This window comes from Spermophilus citellus (genome assembly GCF_964194105.1).
Source record: "Spermophilus citellus genome assembly, chromosome: 3".
Classification (NCBI taxonomy): domain Eukaryota; kingdom Metazoa; phylum Chordata; class Mammalia; order Rodentia; family Sciuridae; genus Spermophilus; species Spermophilus citellus.
The window spans coordinates 89,626,813-89,644,112 of record NC_138184.1 but is presented as its reverse complement, the minus strand read 5'-3'; the positions used below and the strand labels follow the sequence as shown (position 1 = coordinate 89,644,112).

The window sequence follows — 17,300 nt, the reverse complement described above, 5'->3', positions numbered from 1 at the left end:
TGCTGGAACAAGGACTACCTCTTTCGGTGGTGGTTGGGCATAGCAGCTATCAATTAGTGGCGTTGTGGAAAGTCCCGGACTTCTGAGTGTAGTGTGGTGGCAGCAGCTCCAACAGGTCAGTGGTAAATGTGGGTTTGGGCTCCAATCCAGGGTTAGGGGCAGCTCTGGATCTTAGGCTTCTAGAACCTTCTGCATTCTAGCTTTTCGTCTTTTATTCCTTCAGTCCTTTTAAGAACTTTTGCAGCCAATCTCTGACATTAAACCCCTTTCCTGCTTGGCATGTCTTTCTGACTTGCCTCTGACCCATACACACTACAACTAAAGTTAAATAAACGTGGACTCATAATAACATTATGATTAATATTTTAATTTTTATAAATGGAATAAATAGGATTTGGGTATTTGCTTTTCTTGAAGAGAGCAAACTCTCTTTGCATTTTGCTTCCTTCATGTAGGGTGCAAAAAAAAAAAAAAAAAAAACCAGTCTATAACCGAGTCTATAAATTATACAAGGAAAAGGCAATGAAGTTATTTATTAATTCAGGAGAGTTCTTTATGGGGTAATTATGCTAATATTGACCATCTTAGTTATTCCTTGTGGGACAACATTTGACAAATAGCTATGACATATAGATTGCACAATTTTCTTTCTTTTAGAGAGAGAGAGAGATCTTTTTTTTTTTAATATTTATTTTTTAGTTTTTGGCGGACACAACATCTTTGTATGTGGTGCTGAGGATGGAACCCGGGCCGCACGCATGCCAGGTGAGCGCGCTACTGCTAGAGCCACATCCCCAGCCAAAGATTGCACAATTTTCAAACTGTAATAAATATAGTCAGTTAGTAGTAGACTCCAAACTTCTTCTTGCCGTTTGAAAAAAGGTTTGATGATTTACTATGATCCATTGAGGAATGTCTAAATGGGAAGAAACACAGTATATTTTATGCATCAATTTTTTAAGTAGAAAATGGTCAGATAAACAAACTATAGAACTTAAGACTTAACTCTAGTGATAAAAATCTATATAGAAAATTAATTAGCATTTTAGACATTTGGCTAGGAAGAAACATTTCTTAAGGGTAACTAATTTGTCTTCTAAGTCAATATTCTCCCTTCTTGAAATAAGTAATCTTAAGCTACTGAGCACAATGGACTGAAAGTGAACACTGTTAGTTACTGATGGGAATTAAGAAAATGTAAGCTTATTTTAATATGCCTTATCTGCACAGAAGGAGACAAAGAAATGTCATACTTAGGTTTACTAAAAGTAGCAAAACATCAAAGTAAACCTTCACCTTACGTTTAAGTTTATATTTACTTACATTTAAGCAAATATAGGAGTGAAATTAATTTATGTGCATATTTTATTTACAAAAAATTTGGAATGATGTACAACATGATGTTAACAGATCTCTTTCTGGACAATGAGATCTGAGGGACTCAGTTTAGCCTTTTTTGCCCTTTGATGTTTCTCTTCTTCCTATAGGGTACATACATGTCTTAGGTACTTAAAAAAGAAGAAATAAAAAGTAAACACTATTGAAGCATAACAGTAATATATAACTTTTTTAAAATTTAGTTTTTCACTTGTTTCAGTATGAGAAACTACATTCATGAGAACTTGTGGTGCTGGAAGCCCTGAGGAGACCATGGCACTAAAGCCCACCTGAGCTAAATGGCTTGCCTGAGTCATCTGCTGCCCACTGGCATGGCTCAGAAGAGAACCTGGCCTTGGGACTTCTGGGCATGGACTCTAATGCAAGAAGTGCTGCACCATGATGATTCTGGTCAAAGGTGGACTGCACACCTGATGGCGGTCCTCTCTGATTATAAGAGAGCTAAGATGTTCCACTGCCTAATGACACTTCAATTGTCATGCGTAGTGCAAAGCATGACTCGTGTTTGTGGGAAGCTGGCAAAAAATCCTATTGTGCTGCCAGTTTATAAAAGTACAGCACGTCCAATTATGGACAGTACATAAGGCCTGACAATGATAGCCAACCGTTACATGCTTCCTGTACTCAGTTTTCGTCACTATTTTAGAGTGTTCTCCTACTAAAAAATAGCTCACTGTAGAGCAGCTGGCCACGCTGTGCGGCAAGCAGCCTCACACCTCGTGCCTCCTGTCTTCCAACCCACAAAAGGCCATATTCAGCGGTCCACCCAGACCACCTGGGTTAGCGCAGACATATTCCACGATGTTTGCACAACACATTTCTCAGAATTTAGACCTACGTGATGCAGAACTGCATACACACATGTAAAAAGACATTTCTATCCAGAATGCCAGGGTTAGCTTCAAGATCACAGAAGTGGAAATGGTATTGGGTTAGACCCTAACCATTGGGCCAGGCTTACCTTCAGGACTTCACAGGAAGCCACATTTGGAGGCACAGGTTTTCCCCAGTGCCTTGAATACTCAGTTATCAAAGCTGAAGCTTCATCTACACTGTGGAATCAGAAGGAAAAGGGAGTTGTGAGGAAGGCTGTCGGGGTGATAAATGTCTGCTCTCTAATTATTGTGGTTGTGGCTTAAGCATATATGGATGTCCAAATTTTTCAAACTGGGTACTCTGTCAATTAGACCTCTGAGAACAATACTCATTCATGAATGACAATGTATAACGATGGCTGGATCACAAGGGTGAACAAGCAGAAAGCAATCCATGGTGTGGCGGCTGAGAGTCACCTCTCATGATCGGCACAGCTAGGTCAGATGAGGAGGGGCCAGTCCCCACTCAGTCCTGCCTGCACTCTCCCCTCCTGTAGCATCAGCCCTTCTTCCGCCTCCTTTTCACTTTCATGTCTGCTCCCGGTTTTACCCCTAGCAGCTCACTGTTTCTGGATTTGTGGGTGCAGGAAAGCCAGGCAACAAGACTGGCCAAGGCTCCATGCTACCCAAAGCTGTCAGTGCTCTGAGTAGGCGTCCCAGGAACAGGGCGGTCATGCGGGGCCTGGAGCAGGACTGAGACTCACATTGTGGGGATTTAGAAAGCTGGTCTAATGTGATTCTAAGTCCATGTTCCAACGGTTTGGATGACAAATGACAAGATGACTAACTTCTGGAAATGTGTTCTAGGTTAGTATTTGTAGCTATTAATTACAACTACCCAGCTCTATATTTTTTTTCACATTTTCTTCCAAAACAAAGATACATCTTAAGCAAATTCTCCAGAAATCTGTCTGCCCCAGATTAACTCACCTTAATTCATTTGCCAAGTAGCGTGTTAGTTCAGTGATGTTATTGGCATTTATCATATGCAACTTCAACATTTGGAAGTACTTTGTCTTTGCCAAAATTCCAAACTCCTTCTTATTTATGACATCATTAAAAATCAAATTTCTAATCTATAGAACAACAGGTATCATGACATTAAAAAAAGTGTAAATGTCCAAGTCTTTATTCAGTCCTGAGAATTTCTGACAACCAGAAGTTGAACTATCACTGTGTTGGGACCAAACCAGTTTTAGGAAGGGGTGAAAAGGAGAATGCTTTGGCCCAGTGTTGTACACAGTAAATAAATAGACAGCTATTGTTAAGCACTTTGGTCTTTTTAAACAGTAAACAAGACAGCTGGGATCTGTCTTTTGTTTCTTTTTTCTCATGGTGCTGGGGATTGAACCCAAGGATGCTCTATCACTGAGTTATATCTCTAGCCCCTTTTATTTTTTTTTTTATTTTATTTTTTTTTTAAAGAGAGAGTGAGAGAGGAGAGAGAGAGAGAGAGAGAGAGAGAGAGAGAGAGAGAGAGAATTTTTAATATTTATTTTTTAGTTCTCGGCGGACACAACATCTTTGTTGGTATGTGGTGCTGAGGATCGAACCCGGGCCGCACGCATGCCAGGCGAGCGCGCTACCGCTTGAGCCACATCCCCAGCCCAAGCCCCTTTTATTTTGAGGCAGGGTCTTGTTAAGTTTCCCAGGCTGGACTTGAATTTGCAACCCTCCTGACTTGGTCTCCCCAGCTGCTGTAATTACTGATGTGCACAACCCTGCCTGGGAGGGTCCCTTCCTTTAAAAAAAAAAAAAAATTTACTAAAGTTTAATAAACACAAAATAATTTTATATATTAACAAAGAGCTAGAGATAGATAGTAGTTTCCTGCTTAATCTTTTGGATAAAATGATCACCTTCTTTTGTGCGTGTGTGTGGTGCTGGAGATGGAACCCAGGGCCTCGTGCATGCTAGATAACTGCTCTACTACTAAGCCACATCCCCAGTCCAAGGAGGATTACCTTCTAGGATCAAATTTTCATAGTAAAAAGGATATGGAAAATGCCTCTTACTTGGTGTGAAAATCCAGCTAATTGGCCTTCACTCATGTGCTCTTCTAACTGCTGTAAGATGATCTGAGGATTGCATGAACCCAGAAAACTCTAGAAAAAAAATCAAGCACAATTTTAAAAAGTATTATTACTTTCTGTAAAGCCTGGAAAGTTTTAATTTTTAAATTTGAAATATCTTAAAGAATTTCTAATATAGGAAAATAATCAACTTCTATTACCAAAAAATTACTGAATAAAGGAAAGAAAGCATTTTATAATTATTTATTCCAACAGCAAAAGCTGTTTATTAGGAATTTTGTTGTTCTAAGTGAGAAAAACAATCTATTTAAACACTGAAATGTTGAAAAGCAACAAGAGATGAGTTTATGAGTAATCAGAAAAGAAAAAAAATGTCAAAGACAAGCACAGATGGCTTTTAAAAAATGCAAGTAATAGACCAAATGACAAACAGAAAACATGCATATTCATTTATATAAATCTCTATCTACTGCCTTATCTACCAGGAGAGGAAATAACTGAAACATTTCAAAATACTTTGTTCTTGTATTAAGGGAAATGAGGGTTAGTTATTTTTAAAAGTTCTGTCCTCAAAATGCTCAAAGCTTCCTTTGTTAAAGACCCACACATAAAACCTCTCTCTTATCTCTCCTATCCAGTTGCTAAATCAGGCTGTCCTCCGCGGGGGCCTCCCCATCTTGTTCAATGCCATCACCACTGCCCTTCGGTTCTTACCCTCCAGCTTCTGCCGCCTACCCACAGGTTGTCATGTATGGATCAAGTGAATTAAAATTCTATTCCAATGCAAGAGTTTCCCAGTAGTTTTCCTTCCTGCTACATCTTTCCTCTGATCAAGTCTACATGAGTTAATGGTCCTTCTAAGATATTGACTTTATCATTTTACTTTGTTATTCCAAGAAAATCACATGTTCCCACAGAGAAAGAAGAAGTCTTTCAAGACATCTCTCAGGTGGACCTCAATCTATCCTTGTGTCTTACCTCCCACTCACCCCCCAACACAAGCTTTTCATCTCACCCAGGCTGACTTATTCATGATTTATAGGTTTGGCAAAAAGAAAATGTAGACTTTTGTGAGAGATGTGCAATATGAGACCTTCCAAGTCCTTGGCAACCCGGAGTACAATGTGCAAAATACCTTAATTTGCTGGTGTCTCTTTTCTGAGTGGGGCATGAGCATCAGACAAGCTAATGCAAAAGCTGGAAGCTCCAATTGGACGTACTGCTTGGCGATTCCCATCATGTCGAGATCCCCTGAAACTGGACATCTTCAAGAGAGCATGTTAATTAGTTAAAGACCTATCAGACTTCCTAAACTAATTGTCCCTCACAGCTTTCCACAATTTTAGATCTCAAAGTGCTGGTAGTAACATGTGCTTAGTGATGAGTAACTCGAGAGTTTACCGGTCCTCTGCACAGAATAAAGAGACTGGCCCACAGGAACACAGAGCACTATCCAACTGGCATGATTACGTCTACAGATGCATGAGATAAATTCTTAGAAGATTCAAAACCTATGAGACAACACTGTAGAATTTAAGGTAGTCACAAATGGCACTCTATGCATATATATATATATATATATATATATATATATGCATAATATATATATTTTTTTAAATACTTTTTTTAGTTGTTGATAGACCTTTATTTTATTTATTTATATGTGGTGCTGAGAACCGAACCCAGTGCCTCATGCATGCCAGGCAAGTGTGCTACTGCTGAGCCCCAGTCCCAGCCCTTCTACACTTATATTTATATCGGGGACTAATTTCAGAGACTGTCTAGGAGTTCAGCTCACTATGGAACTGGAAGGCCCACACATGGGAAGCAGACATGGCAAAAACTAAAAAAACAAAACAAAACAAAACAAAACAAAACTTGACTTCCTAAGAAAAAGGAATTATAGTCATTCCCCCCTTATCTATGGGAAGTAGATAAGGGGGGAATGACCCTCAGTAGGTGCCTGAAACCATGTAGATATACAGTTAGATATTTAGATAGATATAATAGTTTAATTTATAAATTAGGCAAAGTAAGAGATTAGTAATAACAATAATAAAATAGAACAATGAGAATAATACTCATTTTTTTTTTAAAGAGAGAGTGAGAGAGAGGGGGACAGAGAGAGAGAGAATTTTAACATTTATTTATTTTTTCTTAGTTCTCGGCGGACACAACATCTTCGTTTGTATGTGGTGCTGAGGATTGAACCCGGGCCGCATGCACGCTAGGCGAGCGCGCTACCGCTTGAGCCACATCGCCAGCCCCAATACTCATTTTTTTAAATATATTTTTTTTTAGTTTTAGGTGGAACAATATCTTTATTTTACATTTATGTGGTGCTGAGGATCGAACCCAGTGCCTTGTGCATGCTAGGCGAGCACTCTACCACCGAGCCACGATCACAGCCCAATAATACTCATTTATAATGAAATTAAGAGCATCGCCGGGATTGCACTTTGGGGCTATCATTAAGTAAAATAAGGCTTACTTGGACACGAGCCCTGCCATACCATGACAACTAATCTGATAACTGAGGTATACTGGGAGACTATGGATGGGCAGTGCAGGCGGGGCGGAGGGATGATTTGTATCCTGGTGGGGAGGCATGAGGCTTCATCGTATTATTCAGAATGGGGTATAATTTAAAATGTATGGATTGTTTCTGAAATTTTTCATTTAATATTTTCAGACTAAGATTGACAACAGATAAGCAAAACCACAGAAGTAATACTCAGTTGAGGGGAGAACACAGTGCTTGTAGAGATGTCTCCTAGAAAGGAATTTTATAAGCAACAAATTCTATTTTCTTGGTAAGAGAACAGACATTTTACTTACTCTAGGACAGCGATGAGACTCTCACAACAATCTGACAACTGACTGGGTCTTAAAGGACAAGAGGCTAGAGAGAAAAAAACAACACTGATGCACACAGGTACTCAGGAACACAGTGTTACTATCAGTGCTGAAACATTGGACGGAAAAATACCTGAGAGCAGTGGTATCTGTATCACGTGCTGCCAAGCTTTGCTGAAGTAGGGAACCTGCAGACATAAGCACATTAAAGAATTCACATCCAGGACATTATGAACTCACACAACCATACAGTTAAAGCTTATGTTCTGGATGCTAAGACCAAATCAGAAGCTGCTATCCTGCTATCTCCCTGTTGGAGGTTATTAAGATTCTAGGGTAATTTTCTTCATGACTGTGTACTTCAGGATCTTTTTATATACTCTTGGCTGATTCATATGTTCCATTTGTCACAAAATGTCAAAAACTCAACTCAGTAAACAAAATTAACACTAAGCCTATTTTGTGTCAGACATTATGCTTGGGCCATAGGAATGGAGGAAGGGGACCAGAGAAGGAATTTCAAGAAAGTGAGTAAGAACAGATTCCCAAGGGTAAAAGAGTGCTTAAGTGACTTCTGCTACACTTTACTCCATATTATGGAGGATAATTAAGAAAAAAAAATAATGAGATAACTCAAAAGGTGAAAAACAGAGACACTATAAGACAACAATCCCACTCTTACGTACATACTCAAAGGAAAACTTATGTCCACATAAAAACTGTATACAAATGTTCACTGCCATATTATTCATAACAACCAAATTCGAAACAGCCCAAGTGCCCAACAATTGATGAATGGGGAAATAAAATGCTGAACAGCCCACCCTCTGAATCCTCAGGTTTTACATCTAGGATACAATTAACTGAGTGTGGGACATGCTTGGGGGAAAAAAATTGTGCCTTTACTGAACATGTACATATTGGCATCAGATCTGCCATTTTAGGTCGGGAGCCATTTTTATCTAGGGACTCCTAGGTTTTGATTTAGGAGCCCTTTTATCTGGAGATCGTGAGGTAATGCTGCTTAGCCTCCCCTAAGAACATGTCCCTGCTAAAGGGTGAACCCCACCCCAGCGCAAGACGTAACCCCTAAAGCATGCCTGTGAAATTCCTTTCAAGGGCTATAAAGCTGCTCTGGGAGTGCCCACAGGCTGCTGCTCTCCTTGGAGGGACAGCCTTGACGGTTTGCTCCAAGCTCTGATTCCGGTGTGTGGTGTGGTCTTTAGATTTTGTGTGGACTCTGCGAGTGTCCTTTCAGTACAGACTTGTTTCCTTGTCATTATTCCCTAAACAGGACAGCAGAGCAACTATCTATACAGCATTTATATTAAATTAGGCACTGTAAGTGATCTAGAGATAAAGCACACAGGAGGGTATGTGTAGGTTCTATGCAGATGCTCTGCCATTTTCCATAAAGGACTCAAGCATCCAAAATGCTGGTGTCCACAGGGTGGCAGCAGTGCTTGTGGTGCCCTAACACCAATCCCCTATGGATAAAGGGTCAGCAGTATATCCACACAGTGGATCATTACTGGGTAATAAAACAAATGCTGTAGGGGCTGGGGCTGGGGCTCAGTGCTCCTCTAGCACATGCGAGGCACTGGGTTTGGTCCTCAGCACCAAATAAAATAAGTAAAATAAAGGTATTGTGTCCAGCTACAGCTAAAAAAAAAAAAAAACTTGAAAAGAAATGCTGTAATGTAGCATTATTCTAAGTGGAAGAAGTCATATACAAAAGGCTAGAAATTATATGGTTCTATTAATACAAAAATGCCAGAATAGATAAAACCACAGACAGAAAGTAGATAAGTGTGTGAGGGCTGGAGGAAGGAGAGAATGGGGAATTGCTACTAATGGATATGAAGTTTCTCTCTGGAGTGAGGAAAATGTTCTAGAACTAGAAAATGGTGATGGCCACACGACTATGTGAATACATTAAAACCCACATAACTGTGCACTTTAAAAGGGTAAATTTTACCTTAGTTTAAAAAAACTCTCTCATTCTCTATCTATATATACACATAGACACACACACACACATAACTCTTTCAATATGGAACAATCTCCCAGATACCACTGTTGGATGAAAACAGCACTTTGTCTAGATAATGTAATTGCATTATTGTGTATATAAGTATACATACACGCCTATATGCTTGTACAACAGGAAAGCTCTAGAAGGACATGTGAGAAATTACAAGCAGTGGTTACCTCTGGGGAGATAACTGTGAAGATAAATAGTAAAGGAGAATCTTTGTGTTTTACTCAGTATATTTCCATATTCTGATATAGTAAGCTCAAAATAAACTACATATTTCTATATAATACATGATGATACACAGTGATAATGCATACACAACTTGGAAGATTTAGAAAAAAAAATGAATGAAACATGGTCTCTGACTCTGAGGATCTTCAAGGCCTACTAGGGGCAGTCTAACATAAACAAAATGAATGACACTGTGACCAATGTTAAGAGCAGAGACCAAAGGCCATGTGAAGGTGTGGCTGACAAGGCCTGGAGAATTGAGGAGACAAGATGTGAGGATTCTGGAGCATCATCCTGAGGGCTAATCTATACTGTTCTTTTCTTCTTTCCCATTCTGTTCTTTTTTTTTTTTTTTTTTTTTTTTTTAAATATTTATTTCTTAGTTCTCGGCGGACACAACATCTTTGTTGGTATGTGGTGCTGAGGATCGAACCCGGGCCGCACGCATGCCAGACGAGCGAGCTACCGCCTGAGCCACATTCCCAGCCCCTTCCATTCTGTTCTTTACTGAGGACCTGACTGTTTAATTCAGGGCACCTAGCAGTAGAAGGCTAGCAAAGGCAAAGACTAAATTTCAAGATATTTACTTTAAAAAATTACCTACCTGCCATAAAGAATGGAAACTAGAAATGGCTGCTAAAACTTTCCTTAGATAAGGAACCTATAAAAAGAAATAAAATGAAAAGTTGTAAAGATTACCATGATGAAAAATTTCAACATGAAATATCAGTTTTTCTTTTTTTTAATTTCTTGTAGCTATAGATTGATACAATAGCTTTATTTTATTTATCTTTATGTGGTGCTGAGGATCGAACCCAGGGCCTCACACATGCTAGGCAAGTGCTGTGCCACTGAGCCACAAGCCCAGCCCCAAAATATCAGTTTCTTAATGCTTTAAAAGCAATAACCATAAAAGCCTATCTTCTGTTAACACTCCCAGAGAAGTTCACTTTAAACCCATTAATATCAGAAAAGGCTAGGATTCCATGTATTTCCAGCACAATGCAGGTCGATTTTGAATTTGCACTTTCTCGGCCTAACACCATTTTCCTTCAGCTTGTCAGGAGCTCGGTGGCAGTGGATATTTTCAGCATGTACCTGCTCAGTAACTGGTGCCAATTTGAAATGTGTAAGGGATCCTATGTACGAGTTTCCAGAAATCCTTAGCCTTACCATATTGAAGCCAAGAAGCTTTTGCAGGAGTCCATTCCAAAGTTGTAGGTCACAGATTTTGTATTCTAAACAAAGCTCTGTTACCAATCTTACCGCCTAAAGCCAAACAAAAACAAATTGGAAAAAAGAAAGAAAAGGGGAAAAATTAATCATGTTGTTTTGAGGCATCGGTAAGTCCAAAGTCCTCTGAAAAAGGTAGGGCAGCTTAATCCAAGATGGGCACATCATCTACAATGTCTATTGCCTAATTCAATGAAGGCGTCTTTCTAAGGAAAGAAATAGAAATTCTTCTTTGTCTTTCTTCTACCTTAGAAGTTTGCTTGCCCTGGGCTCCAACTGCCTCTGTCACCAAGTTCCTAAAGGTAACTAAGTAAGAGAGGAGAAGGATACCCCTCCCCATTGGGGAACAGATGGCCTCAACCCCCCTGACAAGCCTTGGAGGGGACTAAAGTGCTCTTTCTTAATATTGGCAGGGACAATGGCCAGTGGGCTTCACAGGAGCAAAGGGGAGTTTCCATGTTGCCCTGTCCATCCACATGCCAGGACAGGAAGTAGGAAAGTCCAGTGGACCTGCTCAGGGAGAAGGGGTCTCTCAGGACCCTGAGCAGTGGTGAGCACCTGAGTGGCTGCAACAGCACAAGTGAAGACCAGAGCCCAGGTCCGCTGACCCTACATACCATAGGCTCATGCCTGTGGTTCTTCCACAGGCCCTTGACCATTCCTTCTTTAGGACTGTTGCAAAATAATTCAAATGTGATGGGGATATTCAACATCTCAAAAGCTGCCAGAAAAGTCATACATTTCAAATAGGATCTGGAAAACATAAGTATTTGTAAGAATCATTCTCACAGGCCACATTTGCATTAAAGAAAAAAAAAAAAAAAGCAAAAGCAACTACAAGGAGGTATGTAATGAGGCCTGTTTGTTGTTAAATGCTCATTCTGGGCTTTAAATATATTCTCAGAATGTAACATTAGATAGCAATCAATTTCAAGAAGATGGAGAAAATATTCAGTTTCTAAATACTCCTAAGAAATGATGTTGATAAGATGTTACCAAAGGCCTATTTCCCCTTTGCCAAAATGCCAAGGCTGTCAAGGCAACAGAACTACATTGACATAGGTACTCAAAGGCACTCTAATAAATTAATAGACTTTAAAGTTACCGTTCAAAAAAAAAAAAAAAGATGTTTGCTATTTCTTAAAACAATTCAACAAATTCTACTTACTTTACTTCTTCAATGGTTTTTTTGAAGAGAGATTCTATAGTTTCCTTGTCAGCCAAATAGAGGAGACACTGAAGAGCTCTTGTTTTGTAGGCAAAAGTTAACTGACGCATGCCCAATGTCTGTAAAACCAAAAAAGGCTTGGAAATGGACACACTGCATGCTGTAGTTGGGTAAATGGGTGTCAAGCTAAGCAGCATGAGCAACATCATTCTTTTCCCCCTTCAAGCCCTTCAGGAATGCACAGTGGGGAACAGTGGTTCTCAGTGTGCAGTCCATGGACCTGGAGAGGTACTCCTGACACTTCAGGAGGAAAAGGGCCCAAACTATTTTCACTATAATACTAGATTGTTTGCCTTTTAGAGTTGATATTTGCACTGATGGTGTAGAAGCGGTGGTCGGTGAAAGTGCTGGCAAATAGAGGCAGGGACCCCCACTGTCCCAGCAGCTATTGTATTCACACGCACACCACACGATCCCAGCATGAAATACCAAAGATAAGCTGGGCATGGTGGCCACACCTATAACCCCAGCGACCTGGGAGGCTGAGACAGGAAGACCACAAATTTGACACTAGCCTTGGCTACTTAGATTCAGTCTCAAATAAAAAACAAACAAACAAAAAGGGCTGGGGATATAGTTCAGTGATAGAGTACCCGTGGGTTTGATCCCTTGCACAGGGGAGGAAAAAAACCCACAAAGATGACTTTCACATAAGAATATTTTTGATGAAGCACTGAAAATTGACTTCATAGATTGGGGATGTAGCACAGGGGTAAAGTATTTACCTAGCAAGATTGAAGTCCTGGGTTCCATCCCAAACACCACACACACACACTCTCTCACAATTATTAAACTACAACTCTTGGATATGTATTATATTAATAAGAATTCACATTTGAATACTTGTTGATATTGATTAACCATAATGTATTCATTAATACTCTGTATGGAAGACAAAGTTCACATACAGCATGCTGTAACAGGAGGAAAAGTGCCATCAGCTGAGCTAAGCTGACCAGCCACTCATCAGGGAATACCATTTCTGCTTGAAAGAACGACTGAAAGACAAGCTAATGGGCAAGGAACTCACATTCAGCACCTCCGACTCTCCCCCTTTCCTCCTGAGGATCACTTTCCCAATGGCTCTGTACCCTTCCTCTCTGCTCCAGCTGCCCTACAAAAAAGCCTGATGTCCAAAGCAGCTGTGCTGCCTTTAGCAGAGTCTAGCTAGAGTCTACTGGGTGACTGAAGCCGAAGCCGGGTGATGGAGGATGGTGAGGCTGAACTGGGACTCTTCTTAGGACCAGTCTGCTTGGTGCCCTGATATGAGGAAAGCAGACTGACCCAGAGGTTAATAATCCCAAACACCTCAAACCTGTGGGAGCTGTCAATGGGTCACCATTCAGTCTGCTAAGTAGACATTATAGAGGACAGTGCTAAATGGAGCATACTGTATTTAATAATCCTTGTTTATAAATTAAAATAAGTACTTATTTATTTTAATAAGTGAGCATTATCCGAATCATCTATTATAAAATTGAACATGGTAAATATGCAGGAAAAACATGTGAAGCTAAGATGCCCCCAAGGTTCTGATTAAGTTTATAGAGCTTACAGTTGTAGCTGATGTTGCGCATACAAACAGTATTCTTGAGCTATAATCAATCGGACGAGACTGGAGGAGATACACAACTCTGGAAAAAAAATTCAGTTACATTCATTTTGAAACCTAGTGATAGATTACCCAACAATAAAAGACATCAGGCATGTTGGCCAGAAGGATTATGGGTCAATGATATTTTTGTTTTCCCTTATAAGATACTTAACCTTTTCTTGAGTTCCTTCATAGCTAAAGAGAATAATATACACAATAAATGCCAGGCCTCAGCATCCTATTCTATAAAACAGCTAGCCAGTCTCTGAAATTTAAATTCTCTCCATTTAAGAACTTGATGTAAACCATAGCTGTGAAGTACACTGACTATTACTCAAGTGAATTTCTGTTTTAGGAGTACCCAGGACCTTGGAAGGGGCACATTTCAACCTGTAGCCTCAGGGATGGTGGGCCACTCCCAGGAAGGGCAAGAGGAAGGAGGCACAGGGAGAAAGGTGGAGTGAACTCAGCTGGAAAAGGCAGGAAGTTTGCATAAAGGGTGCTTTCTGAGACTTATTGTCCTCTTATATTTTCTCCTTGAATTGTTTCTGTTGAAGACTTGTCATCTGGCTGCTACAGCTAGACACACCAGGAGCTCTCTCTTGCTTGGACAAAGGTACGACTAACTGCTCTAAAAAGACCAAGCAAGGGGTTGGGAGTATAGTTCAGTGGTAGGGTACTTGCCTAGCAACGTGCAAGGTCTTAGGTTCAATCCCCAGTCCTGGGGGGAAAAATGACTAAGTAAGGATGAGGAGGGGGTCCAGAGGCAAGGAAGACAGGGAGTGGGTGTTAGGTCAGCTCTGCTCCAACTAGGAGAGATTATTTTCTTGGGCTTCTCTATGCAAGTCTCATCTTACAATCAGATCTCCAGGGCTGAGGCAGGGTGCAGGGCCTCACGCGCTCCTTGACCTACTTTTGACCTAGGTTAGGAATCGCGAAAAGTTGGCATGTGTGCCACCATGCCTATCCCAAGCATCATTAATGAATTACCACATTCTTTCTGACTCAAGTCCAGATACAGTCTTCTCAAGAGAGTCATCCATGAATAATAACTCAAGCTTGTTGGATGAAAGCAACCTATCTTTCTTGGTCTCAATGTTAGGTCAGAAGGACAAAAGGAATCTGGTGGCCCATATTTGAAGCTATCCCAGCATATCAGGGTGAGAGAGTACAGAGGGGTCTGGTGCCAAAGTCCAAGCTAATAAGAGTAGTCCTTTACTTGAGATATAAAGATCATCTAGGAACCCTTGACATCTGCAGGAGCTTGAGGGTTTAGAAATTCTGGGTCTCTGATTTCTTTTACCAGAGACACTTATAACCTGTATCAATGAACTATTCTTCTCAGAGACTCTGCCCAAAGTTATATCTAGTAAACTTTTTAAAAACCAATGTCTGAAAAATTTATTGGTAAGATTCCTATTGGACATCAAGGTTAATGCCCATGTAAGCAAAGGAAAACAGAGTACCTTCGTAGTGCTTCGTCTTCTTGAAGTTCAAATAATTCTGATGGTTCCTTTGAAAACAAGGAAAAAAAGTTAGAAACTTAAGTTTGTGACTATACAAACTTTCATCTTATGAAAATCTACATAAAAAACTCTATGTACAAAATTATTTTATGAAAAGATTTTTATTCAAATGATGATTTTATCACAACCACTCACACAATAAATACTTACTGAGCACCTACTATCAGACAGGCCCTGTTCTCAGTATATGGGTTGCCTGAGCAAACAAAATAAATATTCCTGTCTTTCTGGAACTTAGATTTGTTAGAAAAAAAAAAATTTTTTTTTGGGGGGGGGGGACCAGAGATTGAGCTCAGGGGCACTCAGACACTGAGCCACATCCCCAGCCCTTTTTTTGTATTTTATTTAGAGATAGGGTCTCACTGAGTTGCTTAGAGCCTCAAAGTTGCTGAGGCTGGCTTTGAACTCGTGATCCTCCTGTCTCAGTCTCCTGAGCTGCTGGGATTACAGGTGTGCACCACTGTACCCGGCTTTGTTAGAAAATTTTTAAAAGATAAGGGCTCCAGGAATTTAAAATTCATTAATTTAAAATTAATTCATTAATTCAGCTCATAGTCATAAGGACCTACTAAAGTACAATTATGGTTCCCAGTGTGAAGGAACCTTCCATTTGGTGTTTGAATTTACGTGTAACTTGAAACATCTCTAAATGCTGGCTTCTACAGGCAACCACAGATTCTCTTGGCCAAGATATACTTCTAATTTCTGTCTTTCAACTGACGCTCTGTCCTTGCTCTTGTAAATACTTTTACAAAAATACTTCTTGAATTGAATACTAAGTGTATAAAAACTATAAATTAAAAACTTAGCCAGGTGTGGCGGCACATGTCTGTAATCCCAGTGACTAGGGAGGCTGAGGACTGCATGTTCTAGGTCAGCCGCAGCAACTTAGTGAGACCTTGTCTCAAAATAAAAAATAAACAGGGCTGGAGATGTAGCTCAGTGGTTAAGTGCTCCTGGGTTAAATCCCCAGTACCAAAACAACAACAATAACAACAAACCACCATCTAGGGCTGGAGCTATAGTTCAGCAATAGAATGTAGAATGAGTACTTAGCATGCTCCAGGCACTGGGTTTAATCCCCAGCATCAAACAACAATAAAAATGATAATAATAATTAAAAAAATAAACGCCTAATGTCATGCCATGTTAGCTATACTTTGTTTATAGGTAGATTCTTTTCCAAGGATATTTACCTTAGTAGATAAAGAATTACAGAATTTACTTATTAAATTCTACCTAAAAATTCAGAATGATGTAGAAAATTCTGGATTTTTTGGTACTCGGGATTGAAGTGAGGGGGCACGTGACCACTGAGCCACATCCCCAGCCTTATTTTGTATTTTATTCAGCACCCTACTTTTGCTGAGGCTGGCTTTAAATTTGTGATCCTCCTGCCTCAGCCTCTCAAGCAGCTGGGATTACCGGTTATCTGGCTGCTACAGCTAGACACACCAGGAGCTCTCTCTTGCTTGGACAAAGGTACAACTAACTGCTCTAAAAGGACCAAGCAAGGGGTTGGTAGTGTAGTTCAGTGGTAGGGCACTTGCCTAACAATGTGCAAGGTCTTAGGTTCAAGGTGTACACCACCACACCTGGCAAAAATTCTGGATTTTTACCACTGAATCCCATAAAAAATTTTAGATGCTAATTACACTATTTCTAAGAACGACATTTTGTGCTTCCTGGTGTGACCTACTGAAACACATCACCTATGTACTATTCTTGCCTAAAATGTAGAACCTCAAAGCTGTGCATGGTAGTACACCTCTGTAATCCCAGTGACTCTGGAGGCTGAGACAGGAAGATTGCAAATTCGAGGTCAGACTGGGCAACTTAGTGAGATCCTGTCTTAAGAAATGTGTTCAATCCTCAGTATTACAAAGAAAGAAAAGAAGGGAAAAGAGGGGGGAAAAAAAAAAGCAAAGATGAGAGCCCCGACAAACACAGAGCACAGAGCACAGCTGTGGATCAGGTCCTAGACCCAGGGGCTCGGGAGTGTCATAAAGAATGTTGTTGGGACAACTTAAACTGTGAGATGGAAGTGGAAATCTGAGTGTTGCATCAACACCAACTTTTTTGGTACTGGGGATTGAATCCAGGGGTATTCAACCCGGGGCTGTATCTCAGTCCTTTCTCTAATTATATTTTAAGACATTTTAATTATATTTTAAATATTCCTGAGGCTTGCACTCCTTCTGCCTCAGCCTCTTGAGCAGCTAGGATTACAGACCTGTGCCACCACCCCCAGAGACAATTTTTTTTTTTTTAAATTTTGACAATTACGC

General features: G+C 40.1%; 1 protein-coding gene across 1 annotated transcript in view; it reads right to left on the bottom strand.

Annotated features, from left to right (window-relative positions):
• Positions 1 to 895: 895 nt before the first annotated feature.
• The window catches only part of KNTC1 (kinetochore associated 1), a gene marked incomplete at its 3' end in the record, with an annotated part of 89,940 nt that continues 73,535 nt past the window's right edge, over positions 896 to 17,300 (bottom strand). Inside the window, exons 52-64 of the mRNA XM_081283250.1 lie at positions 14,953 to 14,999; positions 13,448 to 13,526; positions 11,833 to 11,951; positions 11,282 to 11,417; positions 10,605 to 10,700; positions 10,036 to 10,092; positions 7,296 to 7,350; positions 7,145 to 7,208; positions 5,442 to 5,571; positions 4,289 to 4,378; positions 3,204 to 3,349; positions 2,360 to 2,450; positions 896 to 916 (exon numbers count right to left, since the gene is read on the bottom strand). Coding sequence (XP_081139376.1) covers positions 896 to 916; positions 2,360 to 2,450; positions 3,204 to 3,349; positions 4,289 to 4,378; positions 5,442 to 5,571; positions 7,145 to 7,208; positions 7,296 to 7,350; positions 10,036 to 10,092; positions 10,605 to 10,700; positions 11,282 to 11,417; positions 11,833 to 11,951; positions 13,448 to 13,526; positions 14,953 to 14,999 — 1,131 coding nt within the window. The remainder of the gene's footprint in view (positions 917 to 2,359; positions 2,451 to 3,203; positions 3,350 to 4,288; positions 4,379 to 5,441; positions 5,572 to 7,144; positions 7,209 to 7,295; positions 7,351 to 10,035; positions 10,093 to 10,604; positions 10,701 to 11,281; positions 11,418 to 11,832; positions 11,952 to 13,447; positions 13,527 to 14,952; positions 15,000 to 17,300) is intronic.